Genomic DNA, 19,076 nt, shown 5'->3' on the forward strand with positions numbered 1-19,076 from the left:
TTAATTATCCAAAAATAAAAAATAAAAACAATTAGTAACTGATTATTTAGTGATTAATTGAGCTCTCTCTCTCTCATGAATGGACTGCAGTTCACCTGCCAAGTTCTCTCCATATAAAATGTGTTTTGTTCTTGGTTTTATTGAAAGCTCCAAAAATATATAATAGGTTTTAGAATGCTTGTTTTGTTCTTCTGAGTTTGCTAAAGTTTTGGATATGATGATTGTGCAGTTAAATATAGATGCCAACTGAACTGATACTCTTGTTAGACGAAGTCAACAGTTGGTGGCTCTTGAGGAGTTATGCTGTGCTTAGAAGTCTTATCTCCTTGTTTGTAGGATTTCATTTCGAATTAGGGGTATTCGCTGATTTACCCCCTAAACTTGTAAGAAATAGTCAATTTCCCCCCTGAACTTTAATTTTAGCCAATTACCCCCATAAACTTGTGTAAATCACCAATTTACCCCCTACCGTTATATTTTAGAATTTACCATCCAATTCGATCGCGTGCTCTGCACATGCTAATGGTGTGAGGACAAAATGGTAATCATACACCACAACCAAACCTAATCGTTGTTGGGTATATGGAGAAGCAAGGGAAGGCGAGCCACAAAGAATTGGGCATTCTAGGGTTACAGTCTGAGAAAAGATATGGAGAATAGACGGTGAAATCAACAAATTGCTACCAAATATTGAAGGTATTTTAAGTTTTGAAGTTGAGAACGATGAGTATCATGGTCAGGGATGGTGGGCATCCTCCAAGATACAGTAAGTCTTCACTTTTTCTTTTTCAGTTTGTTTAATATGTGAAAGGTTTGCTTTGTGTGCTATTTTTCCAGTCGTGTGTGTATATGGGGTCCCTTGATTGTTTTATTCAGTTCTGCGTCCCACACCCTCCCACCTTAATCCCAACCCAGCCACACCCACACGCCATTCAACCTTTTAAATTTTTCAAGAAGGGGATGGGAGAGAGCATGGCCCTGATGTGGATCTAACTTGTGCTGTTGAGTCAAGGTATCCTCGTATTTAGCAAGAAACACCATTTGCTGAGTCTCTTAATTTACCTTCTCTAAGCTACATAATCTCAAATTTGTTTACTGTATTATGGTCTTTTGATTTGCTATACAGTATTTTATTTTTTTGTTTGTTTGTTAATGAACTCTTTTGATTCATGCTTGCTTCCATAGATTGTGCCCGAAATAAATAGGCTTGTTTGTATAACAGGCAAAGCCAATAATTAGTAAATTATTTTCTTTTGCTGGAAGCTTGCATATAGATTGTGGCCCAAAATATTTAGCAAGCTGTTTGCTACTTGGATAACAAACCAAGCAAATTATTCCCTCTTGCTTCAAGCTTTAGAGATGAGGGATCTAACAAACAAGCAACGTTGCAGGTCTTTGCTGGTATAATCTTTTTGGTGTAGCATTGTTGGCACTTCCTGTATACTATCAACTTTGCACATATAATATGTTTAGTTGTTGCTTTTATTGACTTTCTTTAAATAATTAGCAAGTTAGGTTAGTAAATGTTGTATATTGGTGGATATTTGGTTAGTAAGTGTTGTTTGGTGATCCTGATTATATTGTGATGTATTTGTTGTAGGTAATCATGACCTATTCACACTTGAAATACACCATGGTGGTCACTTTAAAGCTGGTTAGTATGTGGGTGGTATTGTACAGTGGGTTGACAATTATACTAAAGATTATATGTTCATGCTTGATATGTATGAGGCTGCTACAGTGCTTAGGTATAATAAAGAGACTACAGGTTTTTACTATTGGTACCAAATAAAGGGTTTTTTACGAATTGAATGCGATGCAGATGTGTTTCAGTGGGTTTCACTCATATCGCCTCAAGTTAGGCTGCATTTGTTATACTTGATTGACTTAAGGAAAATCATAAACAATCTTGGGAGTGATCCGTGTGCAGCTTCCTTTGTTGATGTGGATGTTCAGTTTGAGGGGTTTAATGTGGATGATGAATGTGAGGGTTAGAAGAAGACTCAAAACACCTAAGCTACCTCAATATAGGAGAGAGACAGATAAAATTAATCTCACTCTTCATCTAAGGTTGGAATTTCCAAACATGAAACAATGCAGGGAGGCAATAGGGGCTTATGGTGTGTCTGTTTGTCGACCGTTAGATTAGGCAGTGAATGATTCCAACAGATTACTGATCAAGTGTGCAGGAAAAGCTGCAATACCTTGTCAATGGAAATTGTATGCCTCTTTTATGGGGAAGGGACCGACAATTAGAATTAAAACTTATAATCCTAAACACATTTGTGTAAGGGATGAGCATTCTAAATTTGCCACCTCCTCATGGTTAGCTAATCGGTTTGATGAGAAGCTTAGATCAAAACCCAATATGAGTGTGACTGGTTTCATGGAACTTGTGAGAAAGCATTATGGTATTGACATAACAAAAAACCAAGTTTACAAAGCAAAGAGAATTGCAAAAAAAGTGACAGAAGGTAGTATAGATGAGCAATATGCCAAGCTTTGGGATTACCTGGAAGAGTTGAAAGTGAGAAATCCTGGGAGTACTATCAAAGTAAAAACAGATTTCCAAGGTGAAAACCCTGTTTTTAAAAGGTTGTACATATGCTTTGCTGCATTGAAGAAAGGCTTTCAAGAAGGGTGTAGGTCTATAATGGGTTTTGATGGGTGTCATATTAAGGGACCCCATCCTGGTCAGATCCTAAGTGTTGTTGGTGTTGATGCCAATAATGGCATGTTTCCAATATCATTTGCTGTTGTAGAGGTAGAAAATAGGGAGACTTGGACTTGGTTTTTGGAGATCTTTTTCAAGGATGTGGGAATTGAGAATGGAAATGCTTGGACCTTCATCACTGACAAACAAAAAGGGCTAGGCGATGCTATACAAAGTCTGATGCCTACTGCAGAACACAGACATTGTGTTAGACATTTGCATAATAATTTTAGAAGTGCAAGTCACACCGGACTTGCCTTAAAACAGAGATTGTGGGCAGCAGCAAGGGCAACTACTGTACCTACTTATGAAGCTAAAATTGAGGTGATGAATAATCAATCTGATAAGGTAGTGAAATGGCTAGCTGATAAGCCACCTTGCCATTGGAGCAGATCTCATTTCAGAACATCGGTAAAGTGTGATTTGTTATTGAATAACATGTGTGAGTCATTTAATTCTGCAATTTTAGATGCAAGAGATAAACCGATTATTACGATGTTACAAAGGATTCAAAAATGTTTGATGTTGAGAATGGCTAGGCTAAGAGAAGCTAAGTGGACCCAACAGGTTAGACCTAGAATTTTGAAAATTGTTGAAAAAAATCATATGGATGGTTTCAATTGTTTTGCCAATTATTTGGGGAATGGTCAATATCAAGTGCATACTTTGGTTGGTAGTATGTTTGTAGTAGATTTGGAAAGGCACACTTGTTCTTGTAAGAAGTGGCAGCTATGTGGCATTCCTTGTCCTCATGTTATATCCACAATTGCTAGGAAGGAGGCTAGTCCACAAGTGTTTGTACACTCACTTTACAAAAGGCCAGCTTATGATAGGTGTTATGAAGGGTATATTACTCCTATGCCTGGAAAAGAACAGTGGAAGAGAACTGACCTTAGGCCTATTAAACCCCCTTTTTACCACAAGCAACCTGGATGACCTAAAGACAAAAGAACAAAAGCACCAGACGAGATAAAGAAAGGGCCAACAAAGCTAAGGAAATATGATGTTGTAATGCATTGCCAAACCTGTGGAGAGGAAGGACATAACAAAAGAAGATGTCCACAAAGGCTACTACAATCACAACAAGGTTTTGTGCCCACAAAAGAGGTAATTTGATCAACAAGGATTGTATTTATTTTGAGTTTTGTTATATCACTTATCTAGTCGCTAGGTGAACATAAATAACTAAGTATAAATGGTTTTGATGTAGGAAACTGGTGCACATCATCACTCGGGGGCCGCTCCATCTCAAACTAGGCCACAAGGAACTTCTAAACTACATGTAATAACAAGAATTTGTCTTTTTTTATTAAAAAACAAAAATATTTGTTATACATTAATTTTTGTTGTTTTGGGTTTGCTAACATTTTTGTTGCTTTCGTGTTGAGTTCAAATAGGTGTACCGAGGCGGTCGTGTGAATCAAGTCACAAGAAAGGCTAATGAAATGGCATCACAACCCTAACGTGTTGCCAAAAAACCAAGACCATGGAGAGTATAACTATAATGTGTTGGAAGGCATTTCGTCCTATTAATGAAAACCTTTGGTGTTGAGATTAAGTTGATCTTTTAATAGGATTATGCAGCAGATTTTTTGTGGATGCTGTTAAGTATGTTGCATATTTTTTGTGGATGCTAGGTGCAAGGCTGTTAAGGCTGTTAAGTCTGTTGCATATTTTTTGTGGATGTTGTTAGCTTTATTAAAGCACTCGAAATAAGAATCATTAATTTCATTTTGGTAAACTGGGCACTGAGCCAATATTTTTCAGTTGCTAATTAGATTTCTTTAGCTAATTTAGACAAAATTGTATGGAGTGAACTAGTGGAAGAGAAGAAGAATAAAGATAGAATGTCTACATTAGGGATAAAATTACTTTTTTACCCTTAAAAATTTGGCATGTGCCAAGCATGTGACCGAGTTGGATGGAAAATTGGATGGAAAATTCTCAAATCTAACATCAGGGGGTAAATTGGCTAATAACAAAAGTTCATGGGGGTAATTGGCTAAAATTAAAGTTCAAGGGGGAAATTGGCATCTTCTTACAAGTTCAGGGGGAAAACGACAAATACCTCTTTCGAATTATTCTTGTAACTAAAGCTGTGCGTAACCTTTGTAGATTTCAGTTTGTACTTTTTGAATTTTGAACTTTCGTGTAAGTAGGGTTATTTCAAACCCTAATTGTAATCTGAAAGTGATTATAAAAGTTGAATATTAGAGTGTGCCACAAATAAGACTACAACGGAATGTGCCACAAATAAGACTACAACGGAATATTATTAAACAAATAAGAATGTCGAAACGGTTACAAAAACCAAGAGGCTACATTGTAAATGACTTGTTTCTCAAACTAAATTACAACCAATATTTATAGCGAACTAAACCTAAGAAATCCTAACTCGGATGGGCTAGGTCCAATTCCTAAACTAACAAGGAAAACCCAAATACTAAAATAAACATAAATACTAATATTTTCCAACACCACCCCCTCCCCCGCATCAAACTCATGGTGGTGCATGACATGAGTTTGCCAACAAACGATCGATGTGGATGCAAGCTTGTTATGCTAATTTCCAATGCCAATTTCAATACGAAATTCCATCGGTGTAAGTGCAAGATTCCAAATTTCAGTGCCAGTGCCAATGCAAGATTCTAATGCCAGTGCAAGATTTCCATGCCAATAGCGAGCTTCCGAACAAACCTAAACAAACAAGCAAAAAACCCAACTTTCACAACGTCACTTGAGTAGTCACCAGTCCAAACACTCGAACAATCGTCACGGAGGACAACAACTGACTCCAAATCATTCAAATAAACCAACAGTCTATGTGTGTGCCTCAGAGACTTCAACAAAGCCAATCTTTTCTCCTTGCTCATGTGAACCTCAAAACCTAACCAATTTTTTTTTTCTCTTTTCCTTCTTTACTTCTGCTTTCTTTAATTCATGCAGCAACCAATTTGAGCAAAATAAAGGGATTGCAACATATGGCTTGTGCAAATGGTGGTGGTGGTGACAAGAACGGATTCGACTATGGATGCTTTGCATGACAAACAAGCAAACAGATTTTTACCACAATGATCTAACTGCTTTTTGTGCACATTTCGTGAGCAAGAAAGTACAGCCATTTTCGTCATTATCCGAAAAAAAAATGGTCTTTAACATTGCAAATTTTTTTATTGTTCTGTTTTATGTGATTGCAAGTATTTGAATATCAGCATGTTGTTGATTTTGTCATAGCCCAATACAGCATCTCACTTGTCAACAATGAAGAATCAAGAAACCAGAAATGTATAGAGATAAAGCTTCTAAACAAATATATGAAATACTTCACTTTCTTATTACTTTCTTCACACCGTCATAAATACATCCTTATGGTATTTATACCTTATACTATCCTTTACTTTTGTAACTAACACTCTACCTCAACTAATCATAATATGACACTTGTCATAATCCTAACCATTCTGTTTTACACTAAGCACATGTTACAACCTATCATCCCCCCTCAATCTCATGCTTAGAGTAACCAAGCATGAGATTGGAACAAAAATAGTTAAACTGAGGAGAACACAAGCCTTTGGTTAATATATTCGCATACTGATCAGCAGAAGCAGCAAACTGTAGTTGAATGGTGCCTTGTTGAACTCATTCACAAACAAAATGACAATCAATTTCAATATGCTTAGCTTTAGAATGAAGAACTGGATTAGTCGCAAGAACCATGGCTGAGATGTTATCACAGTGTAGCAAGGGAGCATCAAAACAGGGCACATGTAAATCTCGAAGAAGTTGTTGTATCCACACTACTTCAACTGCTATAGTGGCCATTGCTCTATACTCAGCCTCAGTAAAGGATCTACTAACAGTATGCTACTTTTTAGAACTCCAAGATATTGGTTAGACCCTAGAAAAATAACAAAGTCAGTGGTAGACCTCCTATCATTAGGATCACCAGCCCAATCAGCATATGTATAAGCTTTTAAAAACATAGAACCTGGTCTAAAAAACAAACCCAAACTAGAATTACCTTTGAGATACCTCATGATTCTCTTAACTGCAACAAAGTGAGATTCAAGAGGTTGATGCATAAATTGGCATACTTGATTAACAGAAAATGCTATATCAGGTCGGGTGAAGGTTAAGTACTGCAATGTTCTAACTAAACTTCAGTAATAACTTGGATCTATTACTGAAGGACTGCGATGATTCAAGAGTTTATGATTGGGATGGCAGGGGGTATGACAAGGCTTACAGTCAACCATATTGGCTTTTTGTAGGAGCTCCTGAATATACTTTGTTTGATGAAGAAACAATCCTTGAGTGTCATATTGAATCTGTAACCAGAGAAAAAAAAATGCAGAATTCCCAGATCATTCATATCAAATTCTTGAGTTAGTTGAGATATTGCAGTTTGTACCATACCATCATTACTCCCAGTGAGTATGATATCATCAACATAAAGTAAGAGCACAATGACATCACTACCAGTTTGTTTCACAAAAAGAAAAGAATCTGCATAAGATGACTTAAATCCCAAGGAAAATAAGACCTTGGTAAATCTCTCATTCCAAGCTCGAGGAGCTTGTTTAAGACAATAAAGTGATGTAGTTTGCAAACATAATCAGGGTGGTCAACATCCACAAAACCTTGAGGTTGAGACATGTATACTTCTTTTTCAAGAACGCCATGTAGAAAGGCATTCTTGACATCCAATTGTTTGAGTTTCCAACCATTAGTAGCAGCTAAAGACAAAACTAGTCTAACTGTGGTTGGTTTAACCACTGGACTAAATGTCTCATAGTAATCAAGACCAGCCTCTTGAGAAAACCCTTTAGCTACCAATCTAGCTTTATACCTTGCCACAGACCCATCAGAGTTCTTTTTAATCATATAGATCCACTTACACCCAACCAGATTCTTATTTGGAATAAGAGGAACAAGTGTCCATGTGTGCTATTGAATCAAGGCTGACATTTCCTCTTGCATGGCATGCTGCTATTGAGGAGACTTAGATGCAGAAGAAAAGTTTGTGGTTCCTTAAAAGAATGTGATTCTATATAAACTTGAACTATGAAGGCTGTGTTTTTCTTCACAATACCAGACTTGGATCTGGTTTGCATTGGATGACAGTTAAGATTAGAAACATGAATTGATTGAAGATTGTCAACCTGAGATGTGCTTGTATCTGGATTCAACTCTGTATAGTTCGATGGCTGCTCAATTGATGGAGAATTAGTCGATGCTTGAGGAAAGACAAGGTCACTAGTGTTATTTGTTGTTGCAGGATTGGATTGAGTAACAAGACATGTGACATTCCCAGAAGTAGGAGAAGAAAACACTTGTGGAAAAGGAATGGGAACAACTATAGGATGTGAAAAAAGTGTTTGGATGTACCACAGAAGATTCAAAAGTTGTACCATAGGATAATGGGGTACTAATTAACTGGGAATGAGAACTAGAAAAACTACAACCTTTGCTCATAAAAAAGAACATGTATAGAGACAATGAGTTTATGTGTGCTAAGGGAAAAACAAATATAACCTTTGTATTGTGAAGCATACCCCAAAAAAATACATTATGTGGTTTTGGGATCTAATTTATTATGTCTATAAGGTTTCATTGAAGGATAACAAGCACAACCAAAGACCTTTAAGTGATCAAGTCAAGGTAAAGCATGAAAAAGAAGTTCAAAGGGTGATTTCATATGAAGAACATGTGTTGGCATCCTATTGATTAGATATGAGGCAGTAGCACAAGCATGAAACCAAAACTAGGAAGACAATGATACTTTTTGAATAAGGGTAATTGTAGTTTCTAACAAATGCCTATTTTTTCGCTCTGCCAACCCATTTTGTTCAGGAGTATAAGGGCAGGATATTTGATGAACAATACCTTTATCCCTTAGAAAGTTTTTGAAAGCTATACTGACATATTCTCCTCCACCATCACTTTGGAAAGTTTTAATAGAAGTGGCAAACTGAGTGTTAACATAAGCAAGAAACTGAGCAAAGATATTTAAAACTGCAGCTTTATTCATGATTGGAAATATCCAAGTATACCTTGTACACTCATCAACAAAGGACACATAATACCTAAACCCTTCTAAGGAACTAACAGGAGTAAGGCCCTATACATCTTAATGTATTAGTTCAAAAGGAATAACAGATTTTGAAGCAACACTATGGAATGGTAATTTGGAAAACTTGCCTTGCAAGCAAGCAATACAAGTTGTTGAATCCTTATTACATGAAACAGAAATAGATGAGTTCCTAAGTGCCACAGTAGTAATATGATTGGCAGTATGCCCTAGTCTACAATGCCATAATTCAGATGACACATTTTGACCAAGAAAAACAGACGGTGAGGAGACGTGTGATCTGGAAGACTTGAAAACTGGAATTGGGTAAACATCATTATTACTTAGTCCGTGGTATAACACTTTCCCTGTGACCTTGTCCTGTATACAAATAGAGAATTCATCAATAATACATCGATATTTATTATCCTTACACAACTGAGACATTGATAATAAATCTTGAGACAACTGAGGCACATGTAAGACAGAGTTGAGTTGAAAATGTATGAGATTTAGTTGGAATTGAAGTTTTGCCAATATGAGCAATACTTAAACCTTCACCACCAGCACTAGTAACTGTCTCATTAGAAAGATATGGAGCTACAACTTGGAGATTAGTGATATCTGAAGTCATGTGATTGGTAGCACCTGAATCAACCAACCAATACTCCTGTTGAGGTGCATTTGGTGACCCATTAGTCCTTGCTTGCATAGCCATTGGTTGTGAAACCTGATATGGAGCATGAGACATGACTTGAGGAGTATGAAATGGATTGCCAAAAGCATGGTACACAATTGAACTACCAAATGGTTGATGAAACTGTGAAGAACCATTTAATGGAAACTGTGAAGCATTAGAATTGTTTCTGTCCAAGCAGGTGGTAGTAGTGTGCCCTCTTTCCTGTGACAAATTTGGCATCCATTCTGAAAACAGTTTAAGGCAGAGTGACCCATCCTATCATAAATTTGAGATATTTGAAAAGGATCCTTGTCCAGTGCTTGTTTGTCCACTTGAAAAACTTTGTGAATTGTTGTTCCCAAACGGTTGTGTATTCTGAGAAGACTGAGATCCAGAATAAAATTTCTTGCCCTTGCCCTTAGGCTTGAAATTGTTGCCTTGAAAGTTGTTGAATGAGCCAGATGCATACTGTGAAGAAAATGCAAAGGGTGCAGAAGACATAGTTGGCATATATGGCATTGGATTCTGAAAACCTTGCATTTGCATTAGTGAAAACCCTGGCTACATTGGTGACAAACATGGCATATTCATGGGTTGAAATCCAGAAGTATTGCTTGAACCATGCATTCTAGTTGTGAATGTTGTACTAGATGATGACCCTTGGTCATATACATTTCCATTACCCTGAACATTCATAGCTGCCATGAATGGAATTTGCTTATTAACCTCCTCCAGAGTGGATTCTTCAGCTTTCAATTGTGATCGAAGTTCTTTCAAAGACATCAAGTTTTCTCGACCACGAATCACTGCTTTGATAGTGTTGTACTCTGATGGAAAGCCTCTTAGAGCAATTATAGCAATATCCTCATCTGAGATAGATACTCCCACAACAGCCAATTGATCTCTAGAGTCCTTAATTCTTTGAAGATATTTATCTATAGATTCAGGCCCTTTCTTAATATTCTGCAGATCTATCTTCATTTGAACAATGCTAGTTCTAGTAACGCTAGCAAACCTTTCACGAAGATTATTCCACATTTCCTTGGAACTCTGACATCCAATTATGCATGATAATGCTGAAGGAGATAATGTAGCAGCAATGAGTATCATTAGGGCCTTATCATGAATCATCCAGATTTTATAAGCATCATAAATTGACTTAGTGTCATTAACATTATCATCCGCAAAATCCGAGTCTTCAAACTTGTCAGGACATGGAACCATACCATTAACAAATCCAACTATACCATTTCCCTCCAAAAGAAGATTTATTTGAAAACTCCAAGTTACATAATTGGAATCATCAATCAATGGCGGCGGCCATGACCGGCGAAGATACCATGTCAACAATGAAGAATCAAGAAACCAAAAATGTAGAGAGATAAAGCTTCAAAACAAATATATGAAATACGTCACTTTCTTATTACTTTCTTCACATTGTCATAAATACATCCTTATGGTATTTATAGCTTATACCATCCTTTACATTTGTAACTAACACTCTACCTCAACTAATCATAATATGACACTTGTCATAAGCCTAACCATTCTGTTTTACACTAAGCACATGTTAGGAGGCAGCCTTAACTAACATAACTGGTACGTGCACAATGAGTGAAATTGAATCAAAGCGATTTTTAGACCATCTCTCATTCAAACTACTTTATAGAATTTGAATCTGCAGCCATATGATGCATCCATGGAGAGAACAAGCAATTCTCCAATGAACCTTTTCAGCTATTTACTAATTGCAACTTAGGAAACCTAACCAAGAATAATATTGATATTTCTTCAGCAGAAAATGGGTTTCAAGAGATGGAAGCAATGCAGACGTCTATGACGAGTGAGATACAACAACATATAGATATGCAGCAATATATCGTGGCATTAGTACCAAACATGGATCAGTAGGAGGGCAACGAGGAGCGGGACTCGAATACACATGAGGCAAAATGACAAGATGAGGATTTGATGTTAGATTGCAGTGATCAGATTGACAAGGAGGAGGATGTGAAATATCAGAGGAGGAGGACAAGGAAATGGCCTCGATCCAAAAACCTTATTGCTGATAGAAAAAGAAGGAAAAAGTTTTGTGACAGACTTTATGCTCTTAGGTCTTTGGTTCCCATTATTTCCAAAGTACCCTATTTCATTGCATCATCTTGCATCTTTTCTTTTGAAACCCCATTTGATTTGTATCATGTCTCGCTTCGCTCATGTGTTGGATCGATTCAGGCTTTACAAACAATATGAAAAGAAAGAACTCTTCAATAACCTCAAGTAATAGACTCATAGGCAGACTTGGTCATAGTCAAGTTGGCTAGGGCAATGTATCCTTCTCTCTTCCACACCAAGTTTGAATCTCCCATTACAGCTCGACTATAAAAGTAATTGGCTCACTGAAAATGCTATCTTTTGTCTAATGCCAACTCCCTTTTAATTCACAGTTGGACAGGGCGTCCATTCTTGGGGATGCCATTGAATATGTGATACAGCCGCAGAAGCAAGCTAAACAGCTTCAGGATAAGCTTGACGATCATGCAGAGGATGATGGTGCTAACAACAATGTCAAATCAGAGATTCAGAGCCAAAGTGGAGTTGAGCACATTAGGCCTAAAACTGATGATCATCAAGATGATCATAAAGCTTCAAATGGATTTCATTTTGGAACACCGGGAGACTGCAGCTTCTCGAAACAAAGCCAAGATTATTCATATGTTGTCCATGATCACAAGACAGAACAGATGGAGGTACATATTTTGGGTTCTTTTCTTCTTAAAGTTTTTCTTTATGGGAAGTGATTTTCGCACTCTACTATTCTACGCCTGCATTTCTCTTGTTTTTTAGCCATTGGATTGAATAAATTAATGTAGAACCAAGGGACAAAACAATGTGAGGAAAGCAAAAAGAGAAAATGGGAGTGAGAAAATGACTACCCTTTTCCATTCGGGATTAATTTATTTCTTAGGTATTAACCAAAGATATGAAAAATGTTGTAGTCCCAAGTGGAAGTGGCTCAATTGGATGGAAACCAGTTCTTTGTGAAAGTATTCTGTGAGCAAAAGCCGGGTGGATTTGTGAGATTGATGGATGGAAGTTACTAATGCAAATGTGACTAGCTTCAGATGTCTCGTGTCCAATGTTTTCATTGTAGAGGTTAGTTGCGTTTCTAGCACAAAACTCTACTCCTTTCCAACTCTTGCTCACAATTTTTTCGGTATACAACGAATTTCACAATCCCTCATCTCAACTACTTAGTCACATAATCAGTACGTGAGGGGTTATTTTTGTGAGCGTGATGTTGTATGCATCCGTTGTGCAAGAATTTCCTCAAGTAAGATAAGGCATGCTTGTGTACAAATTCGCCTTACCTATGTGAGAGAGTTGAGAAAATATATTGGGAGAAAAATTAGAGGCTTGTAACATGTACGATATAATTTAAGCAAGCATTAATCTGATGATGTTCATTCTTTTGATTGCCAGAAAAAGGATAGCGAGATGGTTGAAGTTGATGATGTGAGGGACTCGTTGCTAGAGCTAAAAAGGAACCCATCAATACGGCGTGGTGAGACGGCTAAAGCGGCAGAGAATTGAATTGGCTTGGACGACCATCACCACCAGCAACACCTCCGCAACCACCATTTTTGTCCCTTCCACTTGCACCATCTTCCTAATGAAGCATAAAGCACCAGTGTTTCGTATGGGAAAAGCATTTTTCAATACTTTGTTTTTTGGTTAATTTTCACGTTGGTACAAGGTACAAGTTTTTTGCACAATCTCGTAGGACGGAATCTACATATCTTAAACTAACAGAAGCGTTGCTCTCTGTATATCAACCCTATATCACTATATGATTATCAACAATTGCTTAATCTTTGATATATTATTATTCATCAAGCTTAGTCCATGTCTAAAATTACATTACAATGATGTGTTTCCGACATCGGGGTTTCACACATAAAAAGCGTGGGAGTCACCAGTAATACTGAATTTCACATTCTATCCATTGATGTGAAAAAGTCTTTGTTAGAGTTATTTGATAACCTTTTTGTTTTTTAGTTTTTTAAAACTGAAACCAACAAGTGATATAACTATTTTGTTTTCAATTTTTAGTTTTTATTTTCACATTTTTTTAAAATGAAACTAAATAAAAAATGAAAACTACTTTCATGAGTTTCTAAATTTTTAACTTTCAGTTTCCAGAGACCCTACGACACCGATGTTGAGACTAAGCTTATGTCTACCTCATGCTCTAAGCATTAAAAAGTACGTTTAGTTGTAACAAGCGATTGTGTACTCAAATGACGTGAAGGGAGTCCAAAAAAATAATTAGAAAGGAAAAAAAAAGCTTTGTAAATTAAAAGCTTACCTAAATTGACTGGAACAATGCACTCTCATGAGTCTCATCTTTACACCCAAATTCAAATTTTACTTTTTGTAATTTAGGTTAGATGAACATCTCTCTCCATGAATAAAAACCAAATTTAATAAAGATGGGTTATTAAGTAAAAGTTAAGGGCCGAAAGAAAAAAAGGGATCAAGCATGAAGTTTTGATTGTGGACATTACCAATGGGCCCAACTAAGGAAGAGTGAGGCCCATAACCAACCACTTGGCAGCTCCAATAACCATTAAACTGACTGAAGAGACTTTAACCCATCACCAAGTAATCCCTTCTTTCTTTGTCCCAAACAACAAAATTAAATTAAGAAAACCCAGTAACGCAGATTACCAGAAACCCTAGTGCCTCCTTCTCAGAAAATCTTCACCTACTTCCCCCCAGAAAATCCCATCTTTATTTTGTCCATCAATGGCCTCCGTCGCCACCGGCGGTCGATTCAAAGAGCTCCTGAAGAAGTACGGCAAGGTCGCACTTGGCGTCCATTTCTCAGTCTCAGCTGCCTCGATCACAGGCCTCTATGTCGCCATCAAGAACAACGTCGACGTCGAATCGTTGCTGGACAAGCTTCACATGGGGAGCGTGTCCTCCAAAGACGAAAACCCAGAGAACCCACCTGTGATCTCCGATGGGTCGGAGTTTCGGGACGGACCCATATCGGAAAATGGGCAATCGACGGCTGTGGTTGTGGAGAAGGAGAGGAGTCGGACGGCTGAGCTCGCGGCTTCGACTGGTGGTGCTCTGGCATTGGCTTTGCTCTGCAACAAGGCCCTGTTTCCGATTCGGGTTCCTATTACTCTGGCGCTTACTCCTCCCGTGTCTAGGTTTTTGGCCAGGAGAAGGCTCATCAAGACCGGCGGTCTATGAACATCTTTGCCTGGTACTTGTTTATCCTTGCTTTTTGGTTTTTATGTATCTTTTCTTTTTAAATTTTAATTTTGGTTTTCTTGATGTTTATTGAGATGAAAGTGAACATAAAAATGGCAATTGAATGTTGAATTTTTTTATTTAGCAATGGTATGTATGACTGGGAGCATTTGGGTGAGAATTGAAGTTGAACAACTGATTTCGATGTGCCTTAATTGGAATGGATAAAGGGCGGTATTTTGAAAAGGCGAGAGCTTGATAGAATAGTGGCGTGGTTCTGAAAATGTTTAAGCCTTGAACTATAATTTGGGTGTACAAGTTTGTTGATTTGGGTGTACAAGTTTGTTGCTGAGAAAAATTCAATATTAGATGAGCTTTTTGAAGTTTAAGACGGAGTATTAGATTTTAAGTAGCTGTGAATGATTACGATAGTGATGATACTTTTGGTTTTATTGAAATTTAACTTCTTGTAGATCGAAATGAGATGAGTGACTTGTAATTGTTAACATTGAACTGCTTGGTGTTCAAGAGCGGTTAAACCGTTCAACCATTAGATGTCCAATTGGCGTAGCATCTTATTGTTAAGTAATTCGAATCTGTTGCAATTGTTTCATCTTCATCTTTAAATTCCTGGACTTCTAACTCAAATTTATATAGAATCCATAATTCAGGCACTTAACTCTAGGGCACATTCCACCTTCCACATTATATGGTACTGTATAAATTGTGAAGAAGCTGCATTTTCCACAGTGAATTTTCATTTGTTTCAGTGATTCAACGTTCCTGCAAGCTATTGCCTTCGGATAAGCCTTCCATAGATTTAAGTGTGAATTACTAAGCCTAACCTCAGCTAGAATAGCAATGTGGATCTTCTTGCTTGCTGGGGAACTTTTGCATGAAACTCACATATCTTTCTTGTGGCATGTCAGGGGAGCAACGGAACTATATTAACCAAGGAAGTTATAGTAATTACCGACAAAATCATCACATGGAATCCTAAAGTTTGCACAAAGTAGTGAAAGTGGATTGAGTTTAAGCATTGCAGAAGAGTGGTGATCGCACCCGTAGCAAATCAGTGAGGAGATTTTTATTATTGTTATTGTTATTTTTGTCTCGTCTATTCAGATTTGGATCTTTGATCGTATACCGTTCTTTTTTGTCATTAATAATGTAAGTGTTGTGCAAATCTCATCATGTAAGTTATGCTGATTAGCTTGAACAGGATTGGTAGGTTCATTCGGATCTCAATTACTTATGTTACAGAAATTTATGATTTCGCTTGGACATAATCCTGGTGTTTTTAACAGATTGTTGAATGACGAGTTAGATGTTTGTTGAACAACAAAAATATACAACATTAAAAAAAATAGTCCATACAAATTGGGTCAGACTACAAGGCAAAACAAAGATGTAAACCAGCCCAAAAATTTAAGAATGGGCCTTACATACAAAGCAAGATCCAGAAATAAACAAATAAAAAAAATAATAATGAATTTCTTCCTACAAAAGGGGGAAGAAAAACGTGCAACACAGAAACCTCTTATCTCTCTGCAAAACGTGAAAAAAAAACTGCACAAGTCGTGGGAGAGGTTAAGTAAAAGTGGCAGGAGTTCATGGCCTCCAAATTCCCCCACGTAACAAATCCTAGAGCTTTCCTAGGATGCCTATAAATAGGCATCACCTGCAGCAAGTAGGGAGAGACAGAAAAAAGAGGGGAAACTCTGCCGAAAATAAGAGCAACTTTTAGAGAAAATACCAAAAGCAACAAGGTGCTGCCAGGAAAGAGAGCAAGCTATTCAACCATTTCGTGCTTTCAAGTCGAGATTTAAAGAAGAACATTCATCACCAGGTATGAAACAAGTTCTATTTAAATTATTATTTTCTCTTGTTATGTTGCAGAAAGAACAAAATGAGAGCAGAGACCACAGCAAATAAAAAAGCATTGTAGCAGCAAACACAAAACTGAAAAGCAGTAGAGAAACAAAAAATGAGGAAAGGGAAACAAGCAAAGGCATATAAGGCCATTGTCTCTTTGTTTGGCATACTTCACCAATCAAATGGAGGTGGAGACTCTGAACAATCCACCGACTTCCTCCCCAGCTGCAGCAGAGATAATCTCCAAGAATCCCATGAATTTCTTCGGGGTGGCCTAGACCACCCCGTGAAATTTTAAACCAAAATTTAAAACAGTCTACTCCTTCGCCAGATTGTCAAGTGCAATTTCAAAGCTCTAAGTTTAAGTCCCGAGAAATAGGACAGCAAGGAAATAACATATACAAAGATGCAACACAAGAAAGAGAGAAGAAATTATTCTGTTTTATGTTCTTGCTACCCACGGGTACAAAACATGGAGGATGCCTTTTGTTAAAAAAAAAACTATTTGGATAAGAGTCCAAAGAAAATGAAGAATTCAAAATCCAAGGGGAGAGACATCTCAAAAATCATTCACGTGAAGAAGATGAGGAAGAAAAGTTTGTTTCTTTAAAAAGCCATACACATAGCTATCATATTGGATAAAAGAGACAAGGGAACAAGGAAAAGGTGCATATGTTGACAAAAATGAGTGATTAAAGGAAGAAAAGTTCCTGTAAAAATCAAAAGAAGGTTCAAAGCCTTCTTTGCCACGTGAAGATGGAACAGATTTTCAGTGTCAAAAACTTTGACCAAAGGCATTAAAACAAGATTTACAGCTGTTACAAGACAAAAGAAGAGAAAGAAGATTTGCCAGCTTCTAAATATATAGCTAAAGGACCGAAGGACCTAAGGGTGACTATCAGTTTGATCAAACATTGGGTCAAAAAAATATTGACCAAGCATTGATATAAAACTTACAACTGCTACAAGACAAAAGAAGAGAAAGAAAATTCTGAATGCAGAATCTCACCTTTGGAGCCATGGGTCAACAATTGTTTTCAATGCAGAGTCCAACAACCAAGTCTGCGATGCCTGCACGAAAGAATTAATAAAATTCTCATTGCAGCTACATTTTCATTTCACTCCAAATACGTAAACGAACCCAGAACATAAAGAACAAAAATGGGTAACCTGCTCGATTTCTTCCCCCTCTTTGTTTTGAGTTTTCGATCTGCAGAGGAAGCACACAAGCAAAAGAATAGGGCAGCAGGAAGATGAGAACTCTTGTGTCCTGCGTAAAGTGGGACTTTGCTGTTTAAAGAGAAAATAATGGAAAAACGAAGTAATTGGAACAAAAAAATTTAAACTCCAACAAACCTTACCCATTCTCACTCTGAAATCCACGGATACTCAATCCAAATAGAAGTCTGAAATATAGCGAAATCCACGGGATCCCAAATATATCGGAATAGTTTCCTGCATCTGGAGGAAAACCACCAGGTTTTAGAGCTAAGAGAATGAGGAATCGCCAAAGACATCTTGCGAGGAGGCGTGAATACTAATGAAATTTGCACCTCACGTGGGAGTTTTCTCACATGGAGAGGAAGAGAGTTTGTTGAAACCGAGTCCTATTTGGACTTAGAAGCCTTAAGTTACATAAAGAAAATAATAATACAACTTGTTGTCAGATTGGAAGGACATTTGGGTTAAATGGTTCAAAGCCCCATGATAAATAGAAGAATAGGAACTGCAACAAGAGGACAAGGCGTCATCAAGTTCCAATAAAAGAAAATAAAAGGATGGATATGATGTGGTCTTCTTTCTTTGATAACAGGAAAGCCACTCACGTGGAGTACAAAGGAAAGTCATGGTTCCCATCTAAATTATGGGCTTTATGAAAAGCATGGAGACAAACTAATAGGATTCCCAAGACAAAGGAAAGACAAATCAAAACAAGTCTTTGTCACAATAAAAAAAGGATCCAGCTTTCATGCTTTCAAAATCCTATTTCAAATAGGATTGAATTCATAAGAAACCTATTAGAGAAAGAAAGGGCAAACGAAAAGGAAATATAGAGTAAGAAATGGTACCAAGCCAGAGAGAAAAAAAAACAAAATATTAGTGGGTTTATCAAAAATAAACCCGTTAATTTTTCTCTACGCTTAAGTGGCACAAAAACCACTTTAAATGGCACAAAGTCAAAGGAAAAATCAAATATCAAATGACATGAAACCGCAACAAAATCTCAAGTGGCATGAAGCTATGTTAACTGGCCCGAAGCCGTATCAAATCTCAAAGTGGTACAAAGCCTCGTCAAAACTCGAAGGCATAAAGTCGCTTCAAAAGTCAATCAAGTTCTTATGAACTACGCCGGTTTGATTCCGTTAAGGATACGTAGGCAGTCTGATATCAAGTTTTAGACACAACCGTAAAGCTGAAACGAATCCCTGGTTTATATAAACTAAATTCACTCCTGCTACCAAATACCAAAA

General features: G+C 37.2%; 2 protein-coding genes, 1 long non-coding RNA gene and 1 pseudogene across 3 annotated transcripts; 3 read left to right on the forward strand and 1 right to left on the reverse strand.

Moving 5' to 3' along the window:
• The first annotated feature begins 533 nt into the window (after window positions 1–533).
• Window positions 534–4,454, forward strand: LOC114827329 (uncharacterized). The gene is made up of 4 exons (XM_070806752.1): window positions 534–766; window positions 1,601–3,820; window positions 3,924–3,995; window positions 4,111–4,454. Exon 2 carries the CDS (start codon window positions 2,234–2,236, stop codon window positions 3,647–3,649), a length of 1,416 nt encoding a protein of 471 aa, XP_070662853.1. The 5' UTR covers window positions 534–766; window positions 1,601–2,233; the 3' UTR covers window positions 3,650–3,820; window positions 3,924–3,995; window positions 4,111–4,454.
• Window positions 4,455–11,436: 6,982 nt separating this feature from the next.
• Window positions 11,437–13,149, forward strand: LOC139188613 (transcription factor ABORTED MICROSPORES-like; annotated as a pseudogene).
• Window positions 13,150–14,094: 945 nt separating this feature from the next.
• LOC103422110 (uncharacterized) lies at window positions 14,095–16,019 on the forward strand. The gene is made up of 2 exons (XM_008360146.4): window positions 14,095–14,743; window positions 15,660–16,019. Exon 1 carries the CDS (start codon window positions 14,275–14,277, stop codon window positions 14,728–14,730), a length of 456 nt encoding a protein of 151 aa, XP_008358368.1. The 5' UTR covers window positions 14,095–14,274; the 3' UTR covers window positions 14,731–14,743; window positions 15,660–16,019.
• A 61-nt stretch (window positions 16,020–16,080) lies between these two features.
• LOC139188416 (uncharacterized) lies at window positions 16,081–18,377 on the reverse strand. The gene is made up of 3 exons (XR_011571826.1): window positions 17,967–18,377; window positions 17,776–17,875; window positions 16,081–17,676 (listed from the first exon to the last, which is right to left on the reverse strand). It is a non-coding gene; the product is annotated as an uncharacterized lncRNA (long non-coding RNA).
• Window positions 18,378–19,076: the final 699 nt, after the last annotated feature.

This window comes from Malus domestica, chromosome 10, assembly GCF_042453785.1.
Source record: "Malus domestica chromosome 10, GDT2T_hap1".
Classification (NCBI taxonomy): Eukaryota; Viridiplantae; Streptophyta; class Magnoliopsida; order Rosales; family Rosaceae; genus Malus; species Malus domestica.

Bases quoted from the DNA above. Each gene is read 5' to 3' on its own strand.
- LOC103422110 (XM_008360146.4), top strand. From the start codon at position 14,275: ATGGCCTCCGTCGCCACCGGCGGTCGATTCAAAGAGCTCCTGAAGAAG.
- LOC114827329 (XM_070806752.1), top strand. From the start codon at position 2,234: ATGGGGAAGGGACCGACAATTAGAATTAAAACTTATAATCCTAAACAC.